Genomic DNA, 24,073 nt, shown 5'->3' with positions numbered 1-24,073 from the left:
AAAAAGATAAAAAAATTTAAAGCCTACTGGGTCATACAATTTGAAAAAATCACAAAATTGACGATAACTTCTAAACTATGAAAATTCGTAGAACATACATGGGGGTGAAATCGATAGGTCTAGTCCTCACCTATCACCTGCCTTCGGCTTGACACCTTACAAGAAACACCCTGTATAAGATTCATCAAATAGCTATTAGATTCTAAACTATTTTCTCTTTTATTGGCATAAATGTATCGGCGATGTCGCACCTTCTCATAAAAGCATGTTCCGACTTCGGTCAACATTAGGTTGCGTAACTCGAAAGTGATACATACATAATACGTTATGTTTGAATATTTTGTTTCTGTAAATAACCGTTTTGAATCCCATTTGCTCCGCACGATCTGCTTTCACCACTGTTTTATGGAAACTTTATCAATTTCAGTTCCAAAATGAACTCTACATAACTCTACAGAGGAATGTAGTATAGCCACGGGGAATGTCATTAATATTAATTTAGATTAGGTCTCGAATTATCATTTAATTTTCTAATGATTAGGTAATTAAATAAAAAGATTTTAAGTCCTATTTTTACGATTGCGACATTTGTATGGGCAGACCTTTAAGGGTTACTCAACTTTTGGTAGTTTGGATTCAATGATCTTCTGTATAACAACATACTCTAAAGATATTGAAACCTAGTATTAAATTGATGTATTGTCGTAGATGGTATTAAGCTTTTGTTTGCTATGACTAAGACCACTAAGACGGTGGGAACAAAATAAGTCATTTAAATTCAAAATACATAAACACAAGGATATTTTTAAAAAATAAACATGCTTGGAAAAACCACAAGAATAAATAAATATAATGTAAGTTGAAAGATATAAGGTACCAAGTATTCTTATCAATAAATCGAGTTTACCTGTTGTTAACCTTCCAGTTGGTTTCAAGGTTGACAAGGTTTAGAGAAATTGGCGACACTAATAACATAATTAATTACTTTGACACTAATTAAACTCGTTTTATTTTTTGTTACCTTTTACTTCGTATAATTTAGATAGGTACTTTATAATGTATCTTCTTTTACATTTCCTTTTTTTATTTTCTTTAATGATTTGGTACTATTTGTTTATTTTTTATTTAGTTCATTTATTTTAATGACAGATATATCAAACAGATTCCGATCATAAAAGTGTTATGATTGTTGTATTACTCATACTTCCCACACCAGTGAGAACCAAATGTTTTGATCTTCAATCTGAGCTTACAAGGCAATCAGCACGTAGGTATCAAAGATAATTATGTTGTTTTTATTAAGAGCTACTTTGTTATTAAAACGTACATAATAAACTTTATACGTCTACAAATCTGCCAATATCCCATAATAAGTTTGAAATGAATTTTAGTTTTCCCTAAAAACTACGGCTTAACTTCACATAAAAGCTCCCGAAAAGTTTCGGATCGATGCCTGCCGGACACGTCACACCCCTTAATAGGCCCTCTTTGAGGGATCCCCTAAAAAGTTTTAATTAAGTCCTCCCCTTTTATAACATCCGCGTGGATTCAGATTCACAACTAAAGCTAAAGCGTACGTTATGATTTTAGTGACGGTGTATAAATTAAGGGTCCCGGGATTGTTTTCAACTGTGGAAGTTGTGATTTGAATGGTTTAATAAGTTATATACTAGTTTTCGATTAGCTTTTAAAAGATGATTAAACCGTACCTACGTAATCAATGTAGCTAAAAATTATGTAAGACGTCTATATTGTTACAACAAAGCATCAATTACCTAAAAAAGTACCTTACACCGAACTCCTGTTTAAAGAAAAACTATCAGCAATTATCACCGTTTTATCTTGCCAGCTTTTTGTCGGCCACATACTAGTCACGCAACATCGGTTCGCGAGCGATCGGGTGTTATGAGTGGTGGCCATAAAAACCTACATCCGTTATCCGATGAGTGCACCAAGATCATAGCTTGATAATAACCACTAACCCATATACCTTTAAAGTGTTTTTTTGGCTGACCACCCTAAAAAGGGGTGAGTGAGGAGCGGCCCTTATAAAAGAGTTCAACGCACGTTTGCGCTTTGTTGGGATGCGTTCGTGCGAAACTATAATCTACATCTATAGTAATACAGCCCTAAGGGTTCTTTCTCTGTTTCTCTCATGCTAAATTTGTAAGGCTCAATTTAAGCCACAATGTCACCTGTACAGTTGGTGTACCAGTGACCTGATACCGCTTGTAAATTCAAGTTTTTGTTCGCATTATACGTTTCGCAGCTGGTATTGTTACTGCAATGTAAGGTGTATTTTAAGTAAGCGTTATTGTTAACATATGTTTTGGATCATTATACTTTCTACTTTGTGAGCCCAAGTCCCAATACTCAAAAAGGCTAGGCAAAGGTTATGACGTGTCGCGCCCACACTCACAAGAGACGGATGTAAGCAGTCAGTGTATGCAAATAGACTCACTTATCGAGGGCAAGGGGTCCTGAGAGCCGCACGCTCCCTCGGCAGCAGCGATCTAGGGCGCTGTACTGACACACGGCAAGAAGAAATCACAACAACAACACTTAAACACACACTGCACTAATAAACTGGCGTACAATTCTGCTCAACTGTTCTTAAGCGTTAAGATCAGAGAGACTCCAATGTATGCGTTAATAGTTAGCAGCACGTATACGGAAGAATACGCGACGAAATTGCATTTTTGTTTGGCGGAGGCATCGCCTCATTCGAGTACGAACGCGGCTCAAATGTCAGTCGTTGCGCAGGCGCTGCCCGCCCGCGCCCAGTCGCGTGACGTCACTGCGGTATTCAAAATGGCCGCTTGGAATTCGAGAGCCTACTTCGGTACTAGCAGCAGAGACGATTCGTTACTCACGTCTGTTGAATTGAACTAGTTATTTTTCTTCTGCCTAGTTCTCGATTTGCATAATAACTCACAGCGAGAATAATAAAGCTTGCTATTAGTCATCCAGTGACAGTATTATTTTTGTATATTCAGGTGCCGTTTATTTACTTATGATACAAAACAATCTTATTTCTATTTTTATTAACTTTCACTGGTTTCATATGAATGTAGGTAATGTGGACAGCTTTTTAAGCACACGCTATTTTTAAATTAATTTTTTTTTAATTTTTTCCCACAGTTGTTTATTAAATTATTTTTTTAACGCAACCTTAAATATAAAGATTAATACCTACATTACCAAAATACTTCAACTTCATTACGACTCCGGATTAATTAGGACTAAACCGGTTCTAACGCCAAATATTTTTGTTCACATTGTTGACTGTACCAGACAAGAACAGAGCCCCTTTCACTGTCATAAAAGAGACAGCTAGACGTATTCATTCATTGTTCTCTGGGAGGAACAAGGATAGACAATAAGGTTATTTAATGCAGACTTATTTGCTGCATTTAGTGGGTTGCAATTCTGACATATCAACTGCACGTCTTGACAACAAATCTACAGCAGTTCGTAACAAAAGAACGTTGGACAATACCAGGCAATATTGGACCTTGTTCTGTTGTTAAAGTGTCTGTAATTGTGTACAGAAGAATAGTTTTAGAATATACAAATATGTGTGTATCAAGTTTCTCACGGTACCTCACTAATGTCTAGACTTGATTTGCATGCAGAAATTACTGCGAAGCCGTGCTTAGCGGGGCATTAGGATAATGCCGGTATTTAGCCGGTGCCGTGTTTGAAATACAATTTAAAGGCGATTTAACTTTATCTCACAAAATTCGAGTCGCGTCTTAAGGATGACGTATTTTTGAAGCACCAGAATTCAAACTCTCTTGCGAATTATACAGATTGTAGATTATGAATGATACTAATCCAAATCTAATTCCAATCCAATGCTTCGCAAGTCTGTGATGCGTCTAGGTAATAAGAAAATATTATTATGTCTGACTGTCATATCCATGTAGGTTCGGAAAGATATTTTCATGAACAAGAATTACAGAAAACGGCTATACTACGAAAATGTATCTCAGTAACTTTTCGATTATGTTAATAAAAGTAGTAGGTAATTAGTTTTTCTGAAAAGGTTTAGTAAACACAAGATAATTTGTACCTAATTTAGTCTTTTTGTGACAATCTGTGTAACTTATATAGCGACTAAAGCAATAATGTTGTATTAATTTATTAGCTAATGAAGATGACGTATTCCAAATAGGTCATTTGACTTAATTTAGGTAAAAACAGTAAAGACGCCAATTATGTCATGATAATAATCGTAATACTTAGAATAATAATAACAATGTTAAATTTTCCGCTGTATGATCTTAGCTCATTGATACACAAACTTAATAATATGTAACGTTATTCCATAGTTATGTGTCTCATTATACATTTTTATTTGCTTCTGTTGTAAGTAGGTATTATGTGTTCGAATTAATAAGAAATTAGGTACAATTTGTGTAACAATATAGCAAACAATAGCTCAAAAATGTTTGCAGATTTCTTTACTTAGGACTTGTGACAAATCATCTTTTGGATGACAATATTTCATACAAATAATGATCTGCATTGTTTGAATTTTTTCTCATTTGGTCATAATTTTCAAATACAATATTAAGATTATTAAGAAGATTAAGGCTGGGTTGCACCATCTTAATTTAACTTTGACAAACGTCAAAAATCTGTCAAACTCCATACAAAAAACACCGGTTATCGTCAAAGTTACGGTCAATGTTAGGTGGTACAACTCAGTCTTAGATTCATAAGAACATAAGACTTATAATAACAAAGCTATAGGAGACTTTTAGACGGCGCAGTTTGTCAAAGTTGACTGAGCATTTAATGATGTACGAGTACATTACTTTCACATGCATAAAACATAAGTTTTATAAGAATATGCATCACGTTACATTGTTCAAAATTACACAATGCATTACGATTACGTCAAAGCAAACAACTTTCTTTCGAAAACCATTGGTTACCTAAGTTACTATTTACTTGAGCATGGCCCCAATGAAAGTCGGCAATTAGAAAGACAGGTCTTCAATGCACAGGTTGATTGTTCGCTTGACACTTTCTTGGTGGTGGTGATCTAGGGATGTGCAGGCTATTAAAACTGGTAATATAATGAATAAGGTCGTCTATTAAAACAGGTAATGTTATGACTAGGGTCTAGACAAATAGCCTACGACATCCAATTATGGCGATGAAAGTAGAAACAAACGTCGACTTTATTATTAAAATTTAAAAAATCGTAAGTGTTCTTTTGTATTTCAGATGACTGAGACCAGTAGGTATAAAGAAAGGTACTTGGAGTGAAGGCTTTGAAAAATTGACTGTACAGCTATTATACGACCCTGCAGAGATATTCATACCACACTATTTAAAGTGTAATTTTTTTGTGCGTTGTATCATAATTTTGTCAAAATTCAAATTCAGATATTTTTAACGGTCCAAAGGAACCTTTACATCTTACGATCGGGTCTAGCAGCTCGAGAAACATAATTATTCCCTCAAATCGGGACAGGGACACTAATGAATAAGCCTGACCTGTCTGTCATTCTGTTTACACCGGCCAGTTCCACGCACCAAGGAGTCAACATCCACTTTCTAACAATGTGCCATTAAAGTGAAAAAGAAAATGCGCAGTAAGTACGCTAATGGCGGCAGAACTAATCACTCTTTGTAGGTAATGAATACTGTCGCAAATTGTAGGTGTCTACTGCTTTGGTTCTGACAGAAATATTATGGGTTTGTTGGATTTCCATGGGATGTACCTATGTGGATGGTTCCCATTGGGCTGATCAATTGTCATGAATGGAATTTAAATTGATATTAGTTCAGGACCGAAGTAAAGTTGTTTATGAAAATGCATTGTTAAATGGACAAGTTTGAGAGATATTTTTTTAGACGTCTCGGATTGAGATAGTTATTTGGCATTTATTTGGTAGGTACAACTACCTACCTAACTGAAATTTAATTAGGATCAATGAAACTGGAATTATTGGAAAAGCAAATTGTAACCAAAAACAATTTATTTAAATTAAAATTAATTACATTTTCCAATGCGAAATTCGACTGTTTCAATAAATTCAACCTTTCAATATTCTCATTTATGCCAATACGTAATTACCGAGCAAATAAATAAATTAATCAAAGTTCTTAATGCCACAAAGACTCTCTCGGAGGGCTTCCTTCAAAACATTTCGTTATTTAGTTTTTCCGCAAATTCGCTCTCAGTGAACGTTTAATTTACATTGAACGTCAGTTCAATTAAGTAAGCCGATTATGCGATGTCGAGCTTCCACGAAGATTAGTTCGTTAAGGTCCCAATGCTGTATTGCCTAGTAATGCCGGCAATTTAAAATTAAACCCTCATTTTGAAAATTCTACCTTCCAACTTAATTGCGAATGAGCGCGGATTATTATTCTTTCCCATTTCACAGATTTCATTTTATTAAAACGCAGTACATTCGATATGTGAACGCTGTAAAATGGATCTATTGTAAATAACAACGGGGAAAACGAGTTTCGAGTTACCAATGTAAAAAACAGAAATGAAAAACCTATGACTATTAAAAATACTAGTATGCACTGTAAATAAAGCTACCTAGTTCCTAATGGAATTGGTTCCATATTCCGTTTGTACAAGTAAGGTTTCAATATGATATAATTATAGGTAAAGAAGGATCTTTACCTATAATTTTTAATAACGTCATCTCCTTTGGTTTCAAAATTTTCAGACAAAGAACGCACTTATGAGTCCTGTAATTAAACCATCACAAGGCTGAAATTCGAACAAACAAGCGTATCACAAATGTGAGAAGCGTTACAATATCTCAAGGCTCTATAAGAATTCCATGTTGATACGTACGTTGGATGGAATATTCCCGTCAGAGTATTCTCTTTGTTCCCGGAATCACATACAATATGTAACGCGGGAGACCCAAAACAGCGATGCGCCTAGATTTCTCTTGTCTGAGTGCGAACTAGATCTTTTAGTCGAACTTCTTGTCTAGGAATTGAAATGTTTGGTTTGGATTGATATGTAGCTCTAAGGACACAATCACAGAATAAATACTAGAGTCCAATTCAAATAATACAGTTATTTTCTTAATGAAACTCAACCAATTAAAAGTTTTAACAGCTAAAGACTGCAGAATCTATAGTAACTAAGAGACCTTTGTCTGATTTCTATTCAAAAAACTATTGTAATTAATAAAGATTTTATCTTCGGGTGATACATCACAATAATACAGGAAAGCTGAAAAGTTGAAATACACTTTGTAAATCCTTTATCTCCGTTCGCATATAACACGTGGTAGATACGAATGGTACGGCTGTCTTTCAAGGAATTACACTTGACAGAAAGTAGTTGCAAGCATTAAATATATTCCTTGAAATAAGCGTAGTCGCTTATCGTAATTTCTTACTGCTTGCGTAAATTTTACGGACACAACTTAGGAAGGTACAGCCACAAATAGTATAATGCTAGTGTACAGTACAACTGTAAAGGCGGGCTATGTTGAAGACAGTTTTATGTATTGTTAATCCTGAGTAAAGTCAGGGTGCCCTATTAGTCATTAAGAATACCCCTGCCGCTGTCATAAAAAAAACACTCACCTGGTACATGGTCATCGTTGAACGTGACACGCACGACGTGCGTACGCAACACGCGCGGTGTAAACGCGGCGGAGTACCGGTGCCCTCCCAGCGAGCGAACTGAGCTGGCTACGAGAGTGCCGTTGCCTCCCGACACCTCTATCTCAAGATGCCCGGGCCCAGCTGAGCTGCAGTCCACTGTAATAATAAACTAATAAGCGACTGTCACTAAAGAAAGGAATAGAAAAACTTTATTTAACAAGAAAAAAGACACATGCAGATACCTACATCAATAACAAAAGACACTGGCTGCAGCGTAGCTATTACAAAAAGTTAAAAGTTAGCTCTCAATAGCGCACGCTACTTTTGTGAAAATTCCAATGAGATGAGTCTACTACTACTCAATCTGCACAGTATTCACTTAGAACTGTAGATCTTAGAGTTAGAGTAGTCTCTAAAATGTACACACAAAAGTTTATGACAATATAACTACGTTAACTAAACGTTTATTAAAAATGTCGAGTGAGAAAAGTAATATTTTAGCAGTCTCTTTTTTATTGTCTCGCAAAAGGTGTGAAAATGCTCCTCGGAGATAAAGCTATCGTGTTCTTAAATACAGAGCGGACTTAATATTTGTCATAAAAATACTACTAACACTCACGTTCATCCAAAAATAAAAGAACGACGACTAAAAGTTTAACCAGTCATTTTGTGTTTTCTATGGTACCTACACAAGCTTATCGTACTAACGCCTCTCTCTTTGAATGCCTCGTCGCCTTATTGTAACTTATATAAGTAGTTTATTTATATAAAAAGGTTAGTTACATATTTTTGCTCCCACTTGATTAGGAAGGTTATAGAAGCTGGTATGAAAACACATTTGGGAGTTAATTGGAATATGCTGGAATTGCCCTCTGGTGGCATTACCTATGAACTCAACAGGTTGCCCCAAAACGCCTTTGTAAGTTGGTTTGACGATTACTCCTTTGACACCTTTATTATCCCTTTGAATTGGTCTGTAACAAACAAAAGGTACATTCAGTTGAACAAGAAGCAATTTGGTAGAGCCTAATTAAAATTGTTTTATTTTGATGTTTTGATGTGTCAGAATAGTGGCTCTAATTTGTCATCGGCTTCAGAAAAAGTTTACCAATAGTTAGTTGCAATCTTCAAGTAAAATTAGGGAAAATATTATAGGATATCGTTGTAAGTTATAAGTTATTTTGCAAAAGCACAAATACATATAAAAAGATTCTAGGAGGAATATTACTAAATCAGGAATACATTAATATACCTCCAAATATTCTGGAATATTTGACGAAAAGCCAGACCAAAATTCACGGGAGCGTAGCCGTGGGAAAAACTAAAACAATGGAAATACGCGTCGCGCCCGCGCTGTCATTGGCTATGATCGAGACCGACCTCCCATGAGTGGAAATATTTCAAAATTATATTTGCTCCAAGTAAAAGCCAGAGCACACAATGCGTTGCGGCGCTCAAACAGAAAGTAGGTACCTATCAAAAGTAGGATTAAAATTAGTACTTACATAAGCAAAGTAGAAAAAAAACATTGATTTTCAGCTATAGCCTAAGGACGACAACCGCGAGAGACGCGGTCGAGTTGTGGTGATATTTTATTAGTAAGAAGACAGAGCGACACCCGCTTCGGCGTCGAACCGCCGCTACAACGGATCGTGTGCTTTGGCTCTAAGATTCATTTTGCGGGGAAAATATTTCTTAAAATAGAAATTGCTTCAATAGTAAGATACCTAGAGTGTAAAATTTACAGCGTCGTGGAAACGTCTGGCCCATTCAACAGATTCATATTTTCAGGATAGACAAGTTATTTCATTGAGGCAGACACTGGATAAGAATGAAACGAACGAAAAGTGCACTCCAAACAACTGTCAATTTTATTTTTCCAATATGAAAAGAGAAATGTGGATAGTGAGCTTTGAGATTTTGATGAAGCATGACAGATTAGTAAAGTAACAACCACTGTAATATTTCAGCGGTTTCACTGGAAAAGTGCGAATATGAATAAGTACAGTTTTCTTTACTTTTTATGAGTATTTTTTCATGGGTTTTCCACTGGAAAAGCGCGAATATGATTATGTAAATACAGTTTTTTTTATTTTGAGTACTTTTTCATGGGTTTTTCACCAACTATACTATAATGTGTAAGTGTAGTTCATAGATACGTATAAATACTGCTCCTATGTTCAAAGGTAATATCTATATTGTCTGTTCCTTGATACTAGTAAAATCTGTTTATTTTTCAAATAGCTGTTGTTGGCTACGTTTTAGGTATTATACGAAAAGCCTCCGAACGATGACGTAGATAAGTAGGATAATAAATAAAAATATGAATAAAATATGTCAGTATTGTGTTTCTTACCTGAAACGGGCATGCGCTGCGTCCGTTTCAGTTAGGGCCCCCCCGGTAGGGTCGCGGGGGGGCCTATTGGATAAAAAAGACTGCTGTTGCTGGTGCTTCTCCTCTACACTGCTGTACGAGGAGTCCCGCACCACGTATGAACTCTCGCGGACTTCCCGCTTGCTGATTTCTTGCTGTGGGAGAAAAGATACGTTATGTACAACAATCTAGAAAATAAGGAATCGGGGTAGATTCGTTTAATATGGCTCTTATAAACACACTTTATGGGTTCCCACGGAATTCCAACGGATCGGTTTTTTGCCGGACACAGCTAACAGGATTCATTTGAACAATATTAAAACACGTTTACTTTTAAACGGGATTCTCCGTGGGAACAAGCCCTTAGTCGGTTTTGTTACTCATGAAATCCAAACCAGATACGCAAAGGAATCTGCTGTTTATTGTCTCAATAAGTAGAAGTTTACTTCTAAAACCACAATCTTTTGAGGAATAGTTAACATTATACATGAAAAGACGATAGTTACGTTCTATAATAATAACTCGCTCAAGTAATTGGTAATAAGAAGTGGAAGTAAGTTTTTACTAATTTAAACAATACTCTTCCTTCTTCTCTTCTCTTCGTCATATTTTCCTAGAAAAGCTACTCAGATGTTTTTCAGCATTTTTATTTTTAAATAGTCAGCTCTCTGAAGTGAAATTTAAACTTTATGTTCACTGTTTCTTTCTTTTATGCTTCTAGTAATTTTATAGGAATGATGAACAAATTGTTTATTCACATACAAAAAGTAACTAATCTTAATAAGTATGTTCAGCTAACTTGTTAAAAGTTCTTTTTGGGAGGAATCTCTACAGATAATAGCGTATAATTCGTGCTTTAGATCATTGCTTTGAACCTGTGGCTTGCATCGTGGACAATACCTACTTATTTTTTATTTTCATTTCTTGCATTTTTAAATGATATCCCCATCTCAATGGGAAAAAAACACCAAGCCTACCTTAACGCGTAACCTTTTCGCTGTGTGCTAGTGTTTAAATTGAAAAATTAATTGATTTCGGAGTTTGTGATATTATATGGTAATGTGACCCTTACCCGGCTGGTGTAGGTGTCAGAATCGCGGTCGTCGGCCAACTGGTCGAGCTGCCGATTGAACGAGTCGCGCGAGAAGTCTGTGAACTTGTTCAGTTGTGTGTTGCGCCGTGTCTCGCGGTCAAGCGTGCTTTGGTGCCGGTCGGGCGATCCTAGCCTGTGGAGAAGTATTAGTATAATGAAGGGTTAAAAACTTTTTACTCATCACCTATTCCCAAATTGATCATAAAATCTAACTAGAGCGGAGGCTAATAATGTAATTTACTGGGAAAGTTACCGGACTGGACTTCTGTTAGACCAAAATGAAAATCAGAAGAATTTATGAAAATAAAGGTAAGTAGGTAGGTACTACTAGTTTCTTTACGAAGATCTACCTAACGAATTGGCAGCCAGACAATATGCATTTTCCTTACGCCAGCAGCATTGGTGTGTACAGTGCCTTAGTTAGAGTACGATTCGAAATTCGGTGACATAATGGGCTACATTGAAACGTGTAAGGTATCTATGACTTACCTATTAGCATTGAGCATTTGTCTCGTCTTCTCCACCGAGTCCCACGAATCTTTTCTAGCAGCGAACGGTTTCCCTCCAGGATCTCCAGTACCTAAAATTATATTGAACCAGTCTCAATATCGTTCCCAAGTTTACTCATAATATTCCTTCTTAAAAGAACTTACTTGGACTTCCAAGTCTTCTAGTCCGATCGTTTTCAAGAGAAGCATACGGACTGCTGCTTTGGTCCAGGTTATCCTGAGATCCGCTGTAGGAGCTGTACATCTTGTAGTTGGATCTCTTCTCCACCACTCTCTTCGTTGTTGTCACAGGGCTATGCCTGTCTGTTGGACTGCTCACCCTAAAAGGAACATTGAAAACTTAAGAAGACTTTTAAGAGCGGATTAAGCTGGAACTGCCGCCTCTCCAAGAGGTACATGCATTTGACTTCTGTTAGGAGCACATTCAGCAATGTTTACTTATGTCATGGTCTGGTATTTATTATTCAATCGCAACATCAATTACATTTTAATTGTAAATTACATGTATGTCCTGTAAATGGTTTCAAATTGGTATCTATCTATCTGTGTGCCTACCATGAGTTTACGTTAGGTGAGTTCGCTAGCGAATACGTCAAAAAATTCTATGAAGGTCTTATTTCTTGAAAGTAGCCACTAGGGGCGCTGCACAATATGTCATACATTTAAATGTCATTTTTTTACGCAGTCGCTAGCGAGCACACCTAACGTAAACTCATGGTAGGCACACTGGTATCTGGTTACCTCAGGGTTTATACAAAAAGTAAAACGTGCAACTGGCGAATTCATATTTTTATGGTGAAGTTGTGTTATGTGATCTTATTTTATAGGATCGATGTTTTTATTTGCAAAGGCACCCTTTTAAAAATAAATATCAAAACCAAGGTAACCCGATTCCAAGCGAAAAACTACCAGTCACTCCAAATGAAAAAGCGCCTGATTTATACACTGCGCTTTGAGTACTGATTGAAAATTGATTTATAGCGAAAAATATGAGAGACCTGTTTTTTTCGTTGTGAGTTTTTTAGCGGACCTCTGATAAATAAAAGTACGTTGACCTAAAAACTCTTCTAATAGCCGTCGAACTTGCAAAATAAGATTTCCACCGAGCACCCGCGATAAAAATGTTTTGAAAGGGCCGAGCCAAAAGGGAACATTCGCGAAAAGAAAATGATTCACGCCCCATAATTATTAATACAAAAGTGTGGTAAGTATATTAACTTCCGTTCTTAAGTCCTATCAAGTGGATTTAGGGTGCAAAGTTATAAATATTGATACCAAACAGAGTCGTTTTCGAGCTTCGCTGTTTAATTATGAGTTTTATTTGTTGTACTTTTTAAAGAGGGATAAACAATTTCAAAGGGAGAGCTGGGGTTTGTCAATTTCCCAAGCGTCTACAACTCTACAGGGCTAACGTAATTCCAATCGATTGCATGTAGCCGAATAACGTACCTGTTAATTGGACTGGCCGTCCTATTTAAAGGGCTGTCCCTCCTCGTTAAGGGGCTAGCCGCCGGACTAGTCGCTCTGTACGGACTGCTAGCCCGAAACGGACTAGTCGGCCTATTCACATCCAGCCTCGAACCGTTTCCGAGGTGCTTAGTTGTTATCGGACTCGCAGTCCTATTTCTCGGGCTCTCCGACCCGTATCTCGAACTGAAACCATCCTTCTTGTGAACCCTCGATGTCGAATATGCAGAATCGGTGACGTCATAATTCTTCTCTTTGATCTCCGAGCCGAAGGACTTGTAATAATCGCTCGAGTCACGTCGCTCCTCGCGACGATCTATCGAGCTCGTGTTATGCTTCGTTGCGCTCGAGTCGTATAAATTGTAATTGTTGAGAGGACTTTCTGATCGTAGCCGAGTCACTGTGAAAATATGAAACAATTCATTTATTGCCTTCTTTACGACAGAAAAAGAACTGTCGCCCGTATTCACAAACATTAATATGAGGTCTCACAGTGCACGTGGACGCTGGACATGGACGCATACACGAGCTCTATTCAACGTTGTGCGTTCGATTTGCTGCTTCACTTAAGCAAGAATCGTTTGTGAATACAGGCGTGTGAAAAAGTGCTTATTTTACCTGGACTTGAAATCCTCGCGTAAGCAGGGGAAGGACTAGAGCTATCACGTGGTTTCTTCGATCTGGACCCCACTCGGAACATGTGCGGAGATCCGTGCACATCGTAGCCATTAAAGTAGATGTATAACTGCAAAATACATCGATATCCACAGTTGGAAGGTGCACAAAGGCAGGTGTTTGCACACAGTACACTTCACCAGATTAGAAACGTGGCAAAGGGAACGCAGAGATGCGTACCTATTGAAGGTATTGAAAATAGTTTCTCTGCCCTGGTTTCATAACGGAGGTGTGCAAGCAATCAGTATTTTCATTATGTCACATCTTTTACTTGCAGTTGGTAAAAAATAATACGGTAGGTACTGTATTATTTAGCAACTGCGAGTAAAAGATGAATAATACATACGATTTGCTATCATATGAATATTTTTTAATTAACCAAGAACTTACTCTATGTTTTCCAGGTGCCTTAGGCATGAACGTAGCGCGAAATTTGGTTGCGGAGAGTTTTTCAAGCGCGCACATTACGCTGCGCTTGTCGTGAACGATGTCCAGCTGCAGGTCCCCCTTGACCCCGCAGCCGCTTGTGTCCAGCTCAAACGAGTGCGGCTTCAGCGGTTCAGCGCCTTCCAGCGCTCCGGGACTGAGCCTCACGCCGGCCGGGTCGAAGACCTCGCACGTGAATGGACCACCCTGAAAACCAATGAAAGACGATTTTAAGTTTTATTCTTGTACTTCGTGAAAAGCAGTTCTGCTGACTAAAACTGATTGTGAGTAACTCCGAATGACTTTTCAGTCGTTTTAATTTTTCAGTTTGCTATTGCTCTAATTAACCTTTAGATGAGTGGTATTCATTCATTCAATAGAGTCCACGCACACTTACAACACATTTACAACCACATGATGTATGAAATAAACACTAACATACAGTGTTTAATGTCACATTAAACACTGTATGTTAGTGTTTATTTCATACATAGATTAATATGTCTCATCATTACAACTTCTCTCACCTGTATATGCTCTCCTTTATACGTGATAGCAATGGTCCAAGTCCCGGCCTCATCAGGCTGGAAGGTGGCGCTGGAAGCGGTGGTGCCGGGGGCAGATGGCGGTGGATGACGCGCGGATAGCGGCACCGCTCTGCCGCTAGGCGAGTGTGCTGTGACGTCAATGTCTTCTCTTCTAGGGGCGCCTAGAGGTCGACATAATTATTGTTAATTCTAGTGTGCGAATAACCTTATGTAGGTCAGCCGTTATTTTTTTCTAAAATGAAAATGAATTGTATTGCTTTGACAAAATATGGTTTTCAGGCGTTTTATCGAAGTTAGGTTTGGTTTAAAACGCTTTTTTATTGTTTTTTTTTAGTTTTGCACGAAAAATGCGTCACGCAATATTAATTGTCGCTTTGGGGGTTAGGTATTTAGGGCCTTTGAGCGAGTGATAGAAATAGCGGATTCAAACTAGGGTGTTCATCAATTTAGAGACGTAGGAATGGATCTCACTAGGGCAAATACCTACTACACGATAATATTTGAACCACATTAGTTAGTATAGATAAATTGTTTCCTATATTACCTGTAGCACTGACAAGCACTTCGACAATGCTGCCTGCGGCGCATGGTGCCATTCGCGGTGGGGGCACCATCACCAGCCGGGGCAGGACTCTGAAGAAGTATCTTCCGTCGACTCTGTAAAGTAAAAAATATATTATAATAAACTTCAATGAATTAATGAATTTCAACCAGTGCTTGAAAATATTTTTGTACAAAATATGGCGTTATGAGACTCATTAAAAGCGTTGCCTAATTGATAAAATAATCGTTAATTTCCCATTCATCGAAATACGCGAACACGTTTATTAAATCAGATTACAGTTGCAATTAAATTGCCATTGAATTACATATTAAAACTCTATTATGGAAAATGTAAAGTGAAAACCAAAACCATTTCAGGTCATAAAAAGTGTTTTAGAAACGTTAATCGATGGTGTCAACTTCCAAATTCGGTGATAAGAAGTTTTACCACCATAGGTACTATTGGTACAGTCAGCGTCAAGTAGATCGTGAAACTCAAAGTAGCCAAAAAGTTCGCAACACGCTTTTATTATAATTGGAATAAGGTTTAGTTGTCAACTTTTTGGTTACTTTGGGTGTCACAAACTATTTGACGCTGACTGTACTATTGAAAATGATTACTTATTCGTCATTATTTCATTGGTACCATATTTACCTGATGTCATCAACCGTCAGTACAATCTCATGCATTCCGGCGTGTTCCGGGATGAACTCTCCCGACCCTCGTGAGTCCAGCTTCAGCCTTGACTCCTGCTCCAGAGGGTTCACGATCGACACCTTCACGTCTGAGATGGACAGCTCGCTGGAGATCGACTCGACTTTGATGTAGGTCTGCAAAGAATAAGATACCTTTAATAAAGAGATGCAAGATCCAAGAAATCTAGTAAAATTTCAGTATATTTAAACCAAACCAAACCTGTCCACCTACAAGGTGGACCGACGACATCGTGAAGGTAGCAGGGAAGCGCTGGATGCAGGCCGCTACCAATCGATCAATGTGGAAAGCATTAGGGGAGGCCTATGTTCAGCAGTGGACATCCTATGGCTGACATGATGATGATGATGATGAAACCTGTCGAAAAGGTACCTAAATATTTTCTTTAAATCTGGAACTTGTTTTTTAGGAGACCAAAACCTGCCAGTGCCATTTGTTTGGATTGGTGAAAAACAAAAGAAATAAAATTGCTTGTTGAGTGATGAAAACTGGCCAATATTACTTAAAAGTTTCTGAAACCGTTTTAAAAAGTAAATGTAAGATCGAAATCTTTACCTCTTCTCCAACTCTTCCCGATGTAGAGTCCAGCGCAACTCTGAGCATGTCGTGCACTGGTGGTCGTGGAGGCACATTGCGGAACTGAGACGCCCATGCCATCACCCCCAAGTGTTCGACATCATTTTGGCTCATGTCTTTAGCTGATAGAACTGGTTGAACGCCTAGGTTGGAATAAAAACAAAAGACACATAAGTTTGGTAGCAAAGAAAGAAGGAATACTTCTTTTTCCGCCTATTGTTCTTTCATGATTATAATTAACTAGCTGACCCGGCGAACTTTGTTCCGCCTTAATGGCAATAAATAAGCAGACTTTTTTTTTATTTCGAACGGGATAAAAAGTATCCTATGTCCTTCTCCTGGCTCTAAACTACCTCCCTGACAATTTTCAGCTAAATCGGTTCAGCCGTTCTTGAGTTATAAGTGGAGTAACTAACACGACTTCCTTTTATATATATAGATTATCGAAAGTTTGACATACCGGGTTACTCAAGTTAACAGTGCACCTGGCCGGAATGTGATTCTCTCTCGCACTCACCCGCAACCCTCCCTGCGTTCGATGCGACGTGACAATGTGACGTCACGGTAGCCAGGTGCGCAGCTAACTTGACCGGCTTGTAACTTAATTGGCTTATGTATTCTGCTTCAAAAACTATGAACATTTCTATTTTTAGCTTCCAGCCAACACTATTCCATCCAAATACTCTTACTTCTCAATAACTTCCAAATTATTCAAACATGATCTTACCAATTTTCTTAGCAGCATCTATAGCCTGCTGATTGTTCTCCTCCCATCGCGCGGGGTCACGTCGCAGCCGGCTCAGCGGAGGGGCCGGCCCTCCCATGGACCTCACCAGCTCGTTGGCTACGCGACCGTCGTTCCAATCGGTCTGAAGTGAAATAGATATTGATACCGGTTATTGAAGAGTAAAAATATGGACTAGATGGACAGACGACCTCATAAAGGTTAGCAAGAAGATGTTGGATGCACCGCTATCAACATCTGGAAATTATTGGGAAAGGCCTATGTTCAGTAGCGGACGTACTGTGGCTGAAATGATGATGATAATGATGAATAGTATGTGAAAGCAGGGTGAAAGTTAAAAGATTTTTGGTATGGTCTAACTAAAGTAACTCAATGTACTACACGATATTTTTCCTCAATCAATAATCTATTCCTCAAACAACCTAATTTTCGCTTTGATTTTGATTTCGTTGTTTTTGTCTACCTTTAAATGATACTGAATTGTAAACTTAATTGTATCAATTAATTAAAATTGGCAAACTTGTCTCTTCATTGGGTCCTACAGATCACAAGATGGTCGTTAAACAAATGTAGTTATAGCTCAATGACTAGTTAAGAGGGATTGAGCGGTTCAAAGGGAATTCTTAACTACGTTTTATGTGCGCGACAGCCTGACCTCCTATTTATTGTGGAAATGAGATTCTCTTTTACTAAAATTACTTGATTTGCCTTTCGTTATTTTATACAAAAGTGTTCTGTAACTGTGCCGATTAGATTTGTTTATTTTAAGGCTTAGAATAACTAGAGGAGTTAAATAATAAAAATGCTGCCTTTATCACATAATTTAATCTTGTTTGAGCTCTATCTAATAATATAATCTACAGCTACAGCGTAAAAACTTTATTGTACAATGTACATATTTTCTACTCCCTTAGATATGCGAATTATGCGATACAACTAGTGGAGAATATTGACAGCAAAAGAGACAAAGTTTCGCTAAAATTAATTAAGACATTATTACGTCGTCTATTGAATAGGAGAGTCCTCATACAAACTTTTTTTTAATGTAAAATCAAGTTAGGGTAGTTTGTATTTTTGTCCCAACGAGAGGTAAGACTGATGAACCTCAAATCTTTTAAGCTTTGTATCAAGTTTGATGTACAACACAACTTAAACGTCCACTTAGTTCAGGCAAGAAGCCACAAAATACTCACCGTAAAGTTAGTGATGCCCCTTTCCAGGCGGGAGTTGACCCAGTCCAAAGTTGCTCTGTATCCTGGAGAACCGGGCTTCATGAAGTAGGACAGGTAGGTCATCCCGGACAGTTCATCCAGCCAGGGGGATGCAAGATACTCTGGCTCCAACACCATGGGGACTTCGAACTCGCGGTGAGCCAGCTTCATAGCTCGCCTGCAGTTTTCTACGGCTTCGTGGCGGTCTAGAATGAAAGGTAACAGTTTTGAAAATTGAAGTAACTAAATAGAAGTAGGTACTCGTAGTAAATGGGTTTTGTGCATTAGATCCTATTTAGGTTTTCTTATTCTTTGTGAAGCCTGAAAGCGCACGATGAAAATTGAAAATGAAATAATGTTTTGACACTTAAGCTGGAATGGACTGAACATAGGAAGTAGGTAGGTATATTATCGTAGTTCGTTTCCAGTATTTGTTTTTCTATGAGCTCCAAGAGAGCTTCCATGATGAACTGAGTACAACTATAATAATCTAATCTCTTTCCCTATTGTAGAAAACTAATTCATATTGCAGTACCTGGCTGAATTAGTGTAAGTTATCTAATATGTATTGTTAGCGTGATATTTAGTACAGCGATATTGCAGTTAAGATCTTACAATGGGATGTTAATCTTGATTTACGATGAATTACAACGTGTTATCCGGCTAGTCAAGGCCTTAGTAATTTACGTATTTGTTCAGGAAAAACAAACACCAGGGAAATACTCTACGTTACTTATTCAGCTTCATTGTTCACGTTACTTTATTAACTTTTTATACGGAGGGAACATCAAGTTATAAACTGTAGTATCATGTAGTAAGTAATAAATGCTATTTTCCTACAAACATTCTGAGTCTGATGTGCTGTTGACACACAGCTAATAATACTTACCATCTACAGATTTCACCACAGAAAGGTACATACATTGCAGGGGAGACATACGAGTACCGTTTTTTTTTTAATTTTGTTCCAGGTAAGTATTCAATTGGAATTACATCGAACGTTTCTATAAAGGTGAAATTCAGGAGTCATAAGGCTGACTGAAGCACTGGAGCCAGGAAAGCATCAGTAAAATGCTTGTAAATTGACTTACTGAGTAAGCCTGCAGTGGTCGAGCAAGGCCACAGCAGCACGCCGCTGTTGCAGTCACTGGTGAGCTTGAATGTGGCAGTCAGTCACTAACTGGATTCAGGAGAGTATCAGTAGTATAGTGTCAATAGTCTATTGTATTTATCTCTCTCTATGCTGTCGCCTCAAGTGCTCACTTGAGGCTCAGTGCTCACTACTGAGCAGATATAATTACTTAAACCGATACAATCTACTCACCTCCACAGTTAGTGATACACGTGGATACTACAAGTAGAGTGCTTGTTATGACTTACTGAGCTCTCGCCAGTGCGGGAAGACACGCCCGGCTTGCAGTGGTCGAGCAGGGCCGATAGAAAGGTACCGCTGTTCCAGTCGCTGGTGAGTTTGGATGCGGCATTCAGTCTCTGACTGGAGCCATGAGAGCATCAGTAGAGTGCTTGGTATGACTTACTGAGCTCTCGCTAGTGCGGGAATATGCCCGGCTTGCAGTGGTCTAGTAAGGCTGAGAGCAGCACACCGCTGTTCAGTCGCTGGTGAGCTTGATTACGGCATTCAGTCGCTGGCTGGAGGCAGGAGAGCATTAGTAGAATGCTTGTTATAGACTTACTGAGCTCTCGCCAATGCGGGAAAACGCCCGGCTTGCAGTGGTCGAGAAGGGCCGATAGCAGGATACCGCTGTTCCAGTCGCTAGTTAGATTGGACACGCGGCATTCAGGCAGGGCTGATTGGAGCCATGAGAGCATCAGTTTTCTGCAAGAAATAAATAAATGAGAATCGGCTATACAGCGTAGGGCAGTCTACTTCTGGACGTAAGCGCTGCTGCTGTAGATTTTATATTGACTGCTATATTATTTTCTTACTCAATTTAGCATAACACCTAATTATTAAATACCGATCAGTAGTATTGACAATACTGAAAGTCTAATACGTTTTAATGAGCGTTCCCTTGTGTGTCAAGTACCAAGTATGTCAATATTGAAACATCCTGTATCTTACAACTCAAATTAACCAATTGCTTATGAAATCGTCCTTATATGCTGTATTTGACAGGAAATTGAGTCATTAGTTTACAACATTACCCCTTTGATTGAAAGATTTTCTTGATTTTAGAATCTCCTTTGAATCTCAATATAATTTAGACGTTAAAACTTAACTATTTAGCAATAAAACCAGAAAAAAACGTGGGATGTTGATTGCAATAGCGATGTGAATGTTAGCAGAATAACTTCGATAAATGCATGTGTGAAATCGCATCAAAACTCGTGACTAGTACATTATCGTGGCTAAAACTTTGCAATAACCTCAGGAAATATTTGTTTAGACAGTACGCAAAACTGTGGTCTTACGAAACTAGCAAACTAGACAAACTGTGTGGAAAACACAATAATTGCTATCCTTCCACATTTNATTTATTTAATTATTACTTAATTACTTTTTTACGTGTGAGCTTTTTTCGCCTGAAACACAGGTTTGTAACCTAGCTCAGGCTACAAAAGACTATTGAACTATATGTAAACTCTAGCATAATAAGTTCTTATAATGTTCTTATTTTAATGAATAAATTATTATTATTATTATTATTATTCCCATGTTTGTGAATACAGCTATCTAATTCTTATTGATTGGACAAAGTCTTTATTTATTGAGGTATACCAACAACATTACATACAAAGTAATTGCATGAAAATCTTACATATAGAAGTTAAGTGTGTATGCATCTTTATAAAGACAAATTGTGATCGCAGTCTGATGAATTACCAACTTGGAAAAGTATTTTATAAAAATTACAATATGAGAAAAGTTTGTAGCTGTAAAGAAATATTGAATGCAGGTGGCCATTGATGGTTCTTTCTGAAAGTTCGTCGATGAGAGTTTACTTAATCATTGTACTAACTTCAAATGATTTCAGAATGACAATCGGATTATTCTTAAAATAAACATCTTCTTTTCGAATTTTTGAGATGCATCATGTCTTTTATTAGAGTTTATCTTCCAGCACTTCATAATCTGTTTGTCTATAAAACTAAAGAATGGCTGTATTTTGCACGTCTAGACCTCTCATCACTAGCCCTGAAGCGAGATAGAGGTCAAACTTAAACGCAGTTCAAAGTTAGTAAAAACTCAAGTTTAAGATTTAAGATAGGTAACTGCGCTACAAGATACAGACGAAAGCACATCAAGTATAAAATTGTTGCATCTTATATCGTTGCAATAGGAGCTGTTTTGTAACAAAAATGTATAGTCTGATGTGCCGTTGTCTGAACATGCGCCCGCGCACCCGTGTCTGCTAATTGCTGTTGCGTCTACGTTCAGCTGTTTAGACACAGTTAGTTCCAAAGGCGCGGCTTAATATGGCCGTCTTTATTGCAACATTTACCGTGATCAGAATGTTATGAGAAAAAATGAAAACACATATTCTGGTTATGGCCGTTATTTGATTTCGTTTCTAAAGAAGACAGTTTTGGAGTTTTATTGCTTGAGTTTTTGTTATTAGGAACAGTTATGCCTACTCTACTTTCAGTTTTAACGCGTGGGTTAGTTTGGCGAGATTGCAGGAATTTATATTAAGTAAATCTTAATTAATGACTAAATTGAATCAAATGGCTAATAAATTAAGCTGCAAATTGGATAGATTTACTGAGACTAAGATTAGCTTGTTGAATGAATGATGATAAAGGATGTTGAATATTTCCTAAGTATGTTGCATACAATGCTCCGGAATAAAATAATAAATCTTCTTTACTATCGTTTCATCTTTTCTATTTCCTAATACTTGATTATAATTAAAAATAAACAATTCATTTAACACCTTATATACTTTAGTAACTGATTACAATCGTTGGTTTAGGCTAGGTATGCACAGATCTTCCAACAAGAAGTTAACAAGGGTTATTTAAATATAATGTATTATGTTATGAAGTACCTACATACTAAGTATTTCGCAAAACATAAACTAGTTCAGATACGGACAGAGCATGTTAATGTTCTGACTTCAAATTGAGATGATTATCTCAGATGAATAATTTTGATAAGCTTCCATTTTGCTAGCCAGATAAAAACAATAGGTGCTTAAACTTTGCATGTGAGATGTAATCTGCTACATTTCAATCGTTTAGCTGTCATATTTAAAATATTTCAACGACGTTAATGAATATGAGGTCAAGATGGATTAATCATACGTCATAACAGTGTCGAGTGATCAAACTCTACATTCAGAGGCACAAGTTCTATAGTGTTAATTTTTGTGTGAATATAAAATGTCAATTTCTTTTATAATGTAAGAGGATGAATGGGAATATAGGTTATACCTATATAATACCAGGTGAGTAGTATATAGATTAGAGCATTTCTATGTAATGTAACGCTCTTATACGAATGTTACAATACAGGTAAAATGTACGATGTTCGGTTCGTAAAAGGGTGACACTGACACTAGAAATTTTATAGAGCGGCTCGTGGTTCTGTTACAAGCAAATGCTCTAGTCTGAATTCACCTTAAAGGTAAGCTTTTACTTAGAGTCCAGATTATTTTCGATATCTTGGTTCAATACTCCGTTAGTTAAAACGATAACGATCCTTATTACTCGCTATCTCAAAACGTTCGCGTGTTATTGTTCTCTATGGCTGCACTAACGAAGTTTCATGTATGCGCTTGTATGGCTTGTAATTAGAATAATCGTATATCTTACCTCGGAGGGAACTTGCTTCGGCCGATCTGATAGCGCACGATAAGCGACCAAATCAGACCCAGAATAAGCTTCAAATTCCCATTCACGATGTCCACGTTACCTGCAATACAGTATTGTCAATAAGAACCCTTTGTTGTACAGCGTCAAATAGTTCGTGACACCCAAAGTAGCCAAAAAGTGCGCAACACGTCTTTGCTACAATTGGAATAAGGTTGTCAACTTTTTAGCCACTGGGTGTCTCGAATTATTTGATGCTGACTGTACTAAGTAGTTGCGCCTAGGTTATAATAATGTAGCAGCAACTTTGTTCAATTATAAACCTTAGTACGATGAGTGAAAGCTATTCATAGATTGTAGGAGCTTATAAAGCACACTCGTAAATGTGCGACTTCAAACGAGCGTTTATTGTCAGCTTGTTCACGCGTGTTTTTGTTTTAAATTGTTTTGGCACAAATAACTTTATTCTATCAGTAGCTCTTATCCATTCAACTAAAAAACGCACGTTTAAAAACGCTCAATCTGTAACTATGAACATGTACGGTTAAATCACTGATTTATTGTTATCTGATTACGGCAGTAATTGGCTGTAGGTAACATTACGAAATAATATACTTAATCGATATTTGTAACTAAATAAGCATCAATATTGTTTGACTTGAGCATTAATTACATTAATTAGATACTACTTACATCAAAATCTAGTGAATGACTTACGTCATCAATAACTTGTGTTCAATCATTTGTAATATTAAGACTAATAAAAATTGATAATGCGAAAATTCAGATACATACAATAGGGTTATTATTATT

General features: G+C 37.4%; 1 protein-coding gene across 4 annotated transcripts in view; it reads right to left on the bottom strand.

Moving 5' to 3' along the window:
• jbug (filamin-type immunoglobulin domains fbug) overlaps nt 1-24,073 on the bottom strand; it is an 84,162-nt gene that overhangs the window by 44,673 nt on the left and 15,416 nt on the right. For 3 of the 4 annotated variants that reach the window (XM_028303695.1, XM_028303696.1, XM_028303697.1), the window contains exons 4-20: nt 23,264-23,363; nt 20,182-20,324; nt 18,470-18,693; nt 17,259-17,400; nt 16,511-16,674; nt 15,896-16,071; nt 15,242-15,354; nt 14,677-14,858; nt 14,114-14,356; nt 13,667-13,793; nt 13,031-13,448; nt 11,726-11,901; nt 11,562-11,652; nt 11,052-11,205; nt 9,962-10,134; nt 8,491-8,579; nt 7,585-7,761 (exon numbers count right to left, since the gene is read on the bottom strand). In XM_028303695.1, coding sequence (XP_028159496.1) covers nt 7,585-7,761; nt 8,491-8,579; nt 9,962-10,134; nt 11,052-11,205; nt 11,562-11,652; nt 11,726-11,901; nt 13,031-13,448; nt 13,667-13,793; nt 14,114-14,356; nt 14,677-14,858; nt 15,242-15,354; nt 15,896-16,071; nt 16,511-16,674; nt 17,259-17,400; nt 18,470-18,693; nt 20,182-20,324; nt 23,264-23,363 — 2,892 coding nt within the window. Of the gene's footprint in view, nt 1-7,584; nt 7,762-8,490; nt 8,580-9,961; nt 10,135-11,051; nt 11,206-11,561; nt 11,653-11,725; nt 11,902-13,030; nt 13,449-13,666; nt 13,794-14,113; nt 14,357-14,676; nt 14,859-15,241; nt 15,355-15,895; nt 16,072-16,510; nt 16,675-17,258; nt 17,401-18,469; nt 18,694-19,867; nt 19,922-20,181; nt 20,325-23,263; nt 23,364-24,073 lie in introns of those variants that run through there. The other variant, XM_028303698.1, reaches the window with a different exon arrangement.

Source organism: Ostrinia furnacalis, unplaced genomic scaffold, assembly GCF_004193835.3.
Source record: "Ostrinia furnacalis isolate ACB-3 unplaced genomic scaffold, ASM419383v2 OfSCF1268, whole genome shotgun sequence".
NCBI classification, from domain to species: domain Eukaryota; kingdom Metazoa; phylum Arthropoda; class Insecta; order Lepidoptera; family Crambidae; genus Ostrinia; species Ostrinia furnacalis.
Note: the sequence above shows the minus strand (reverse complement) of the source record. Positions and strands in the feature narration are given on the sequence as shown.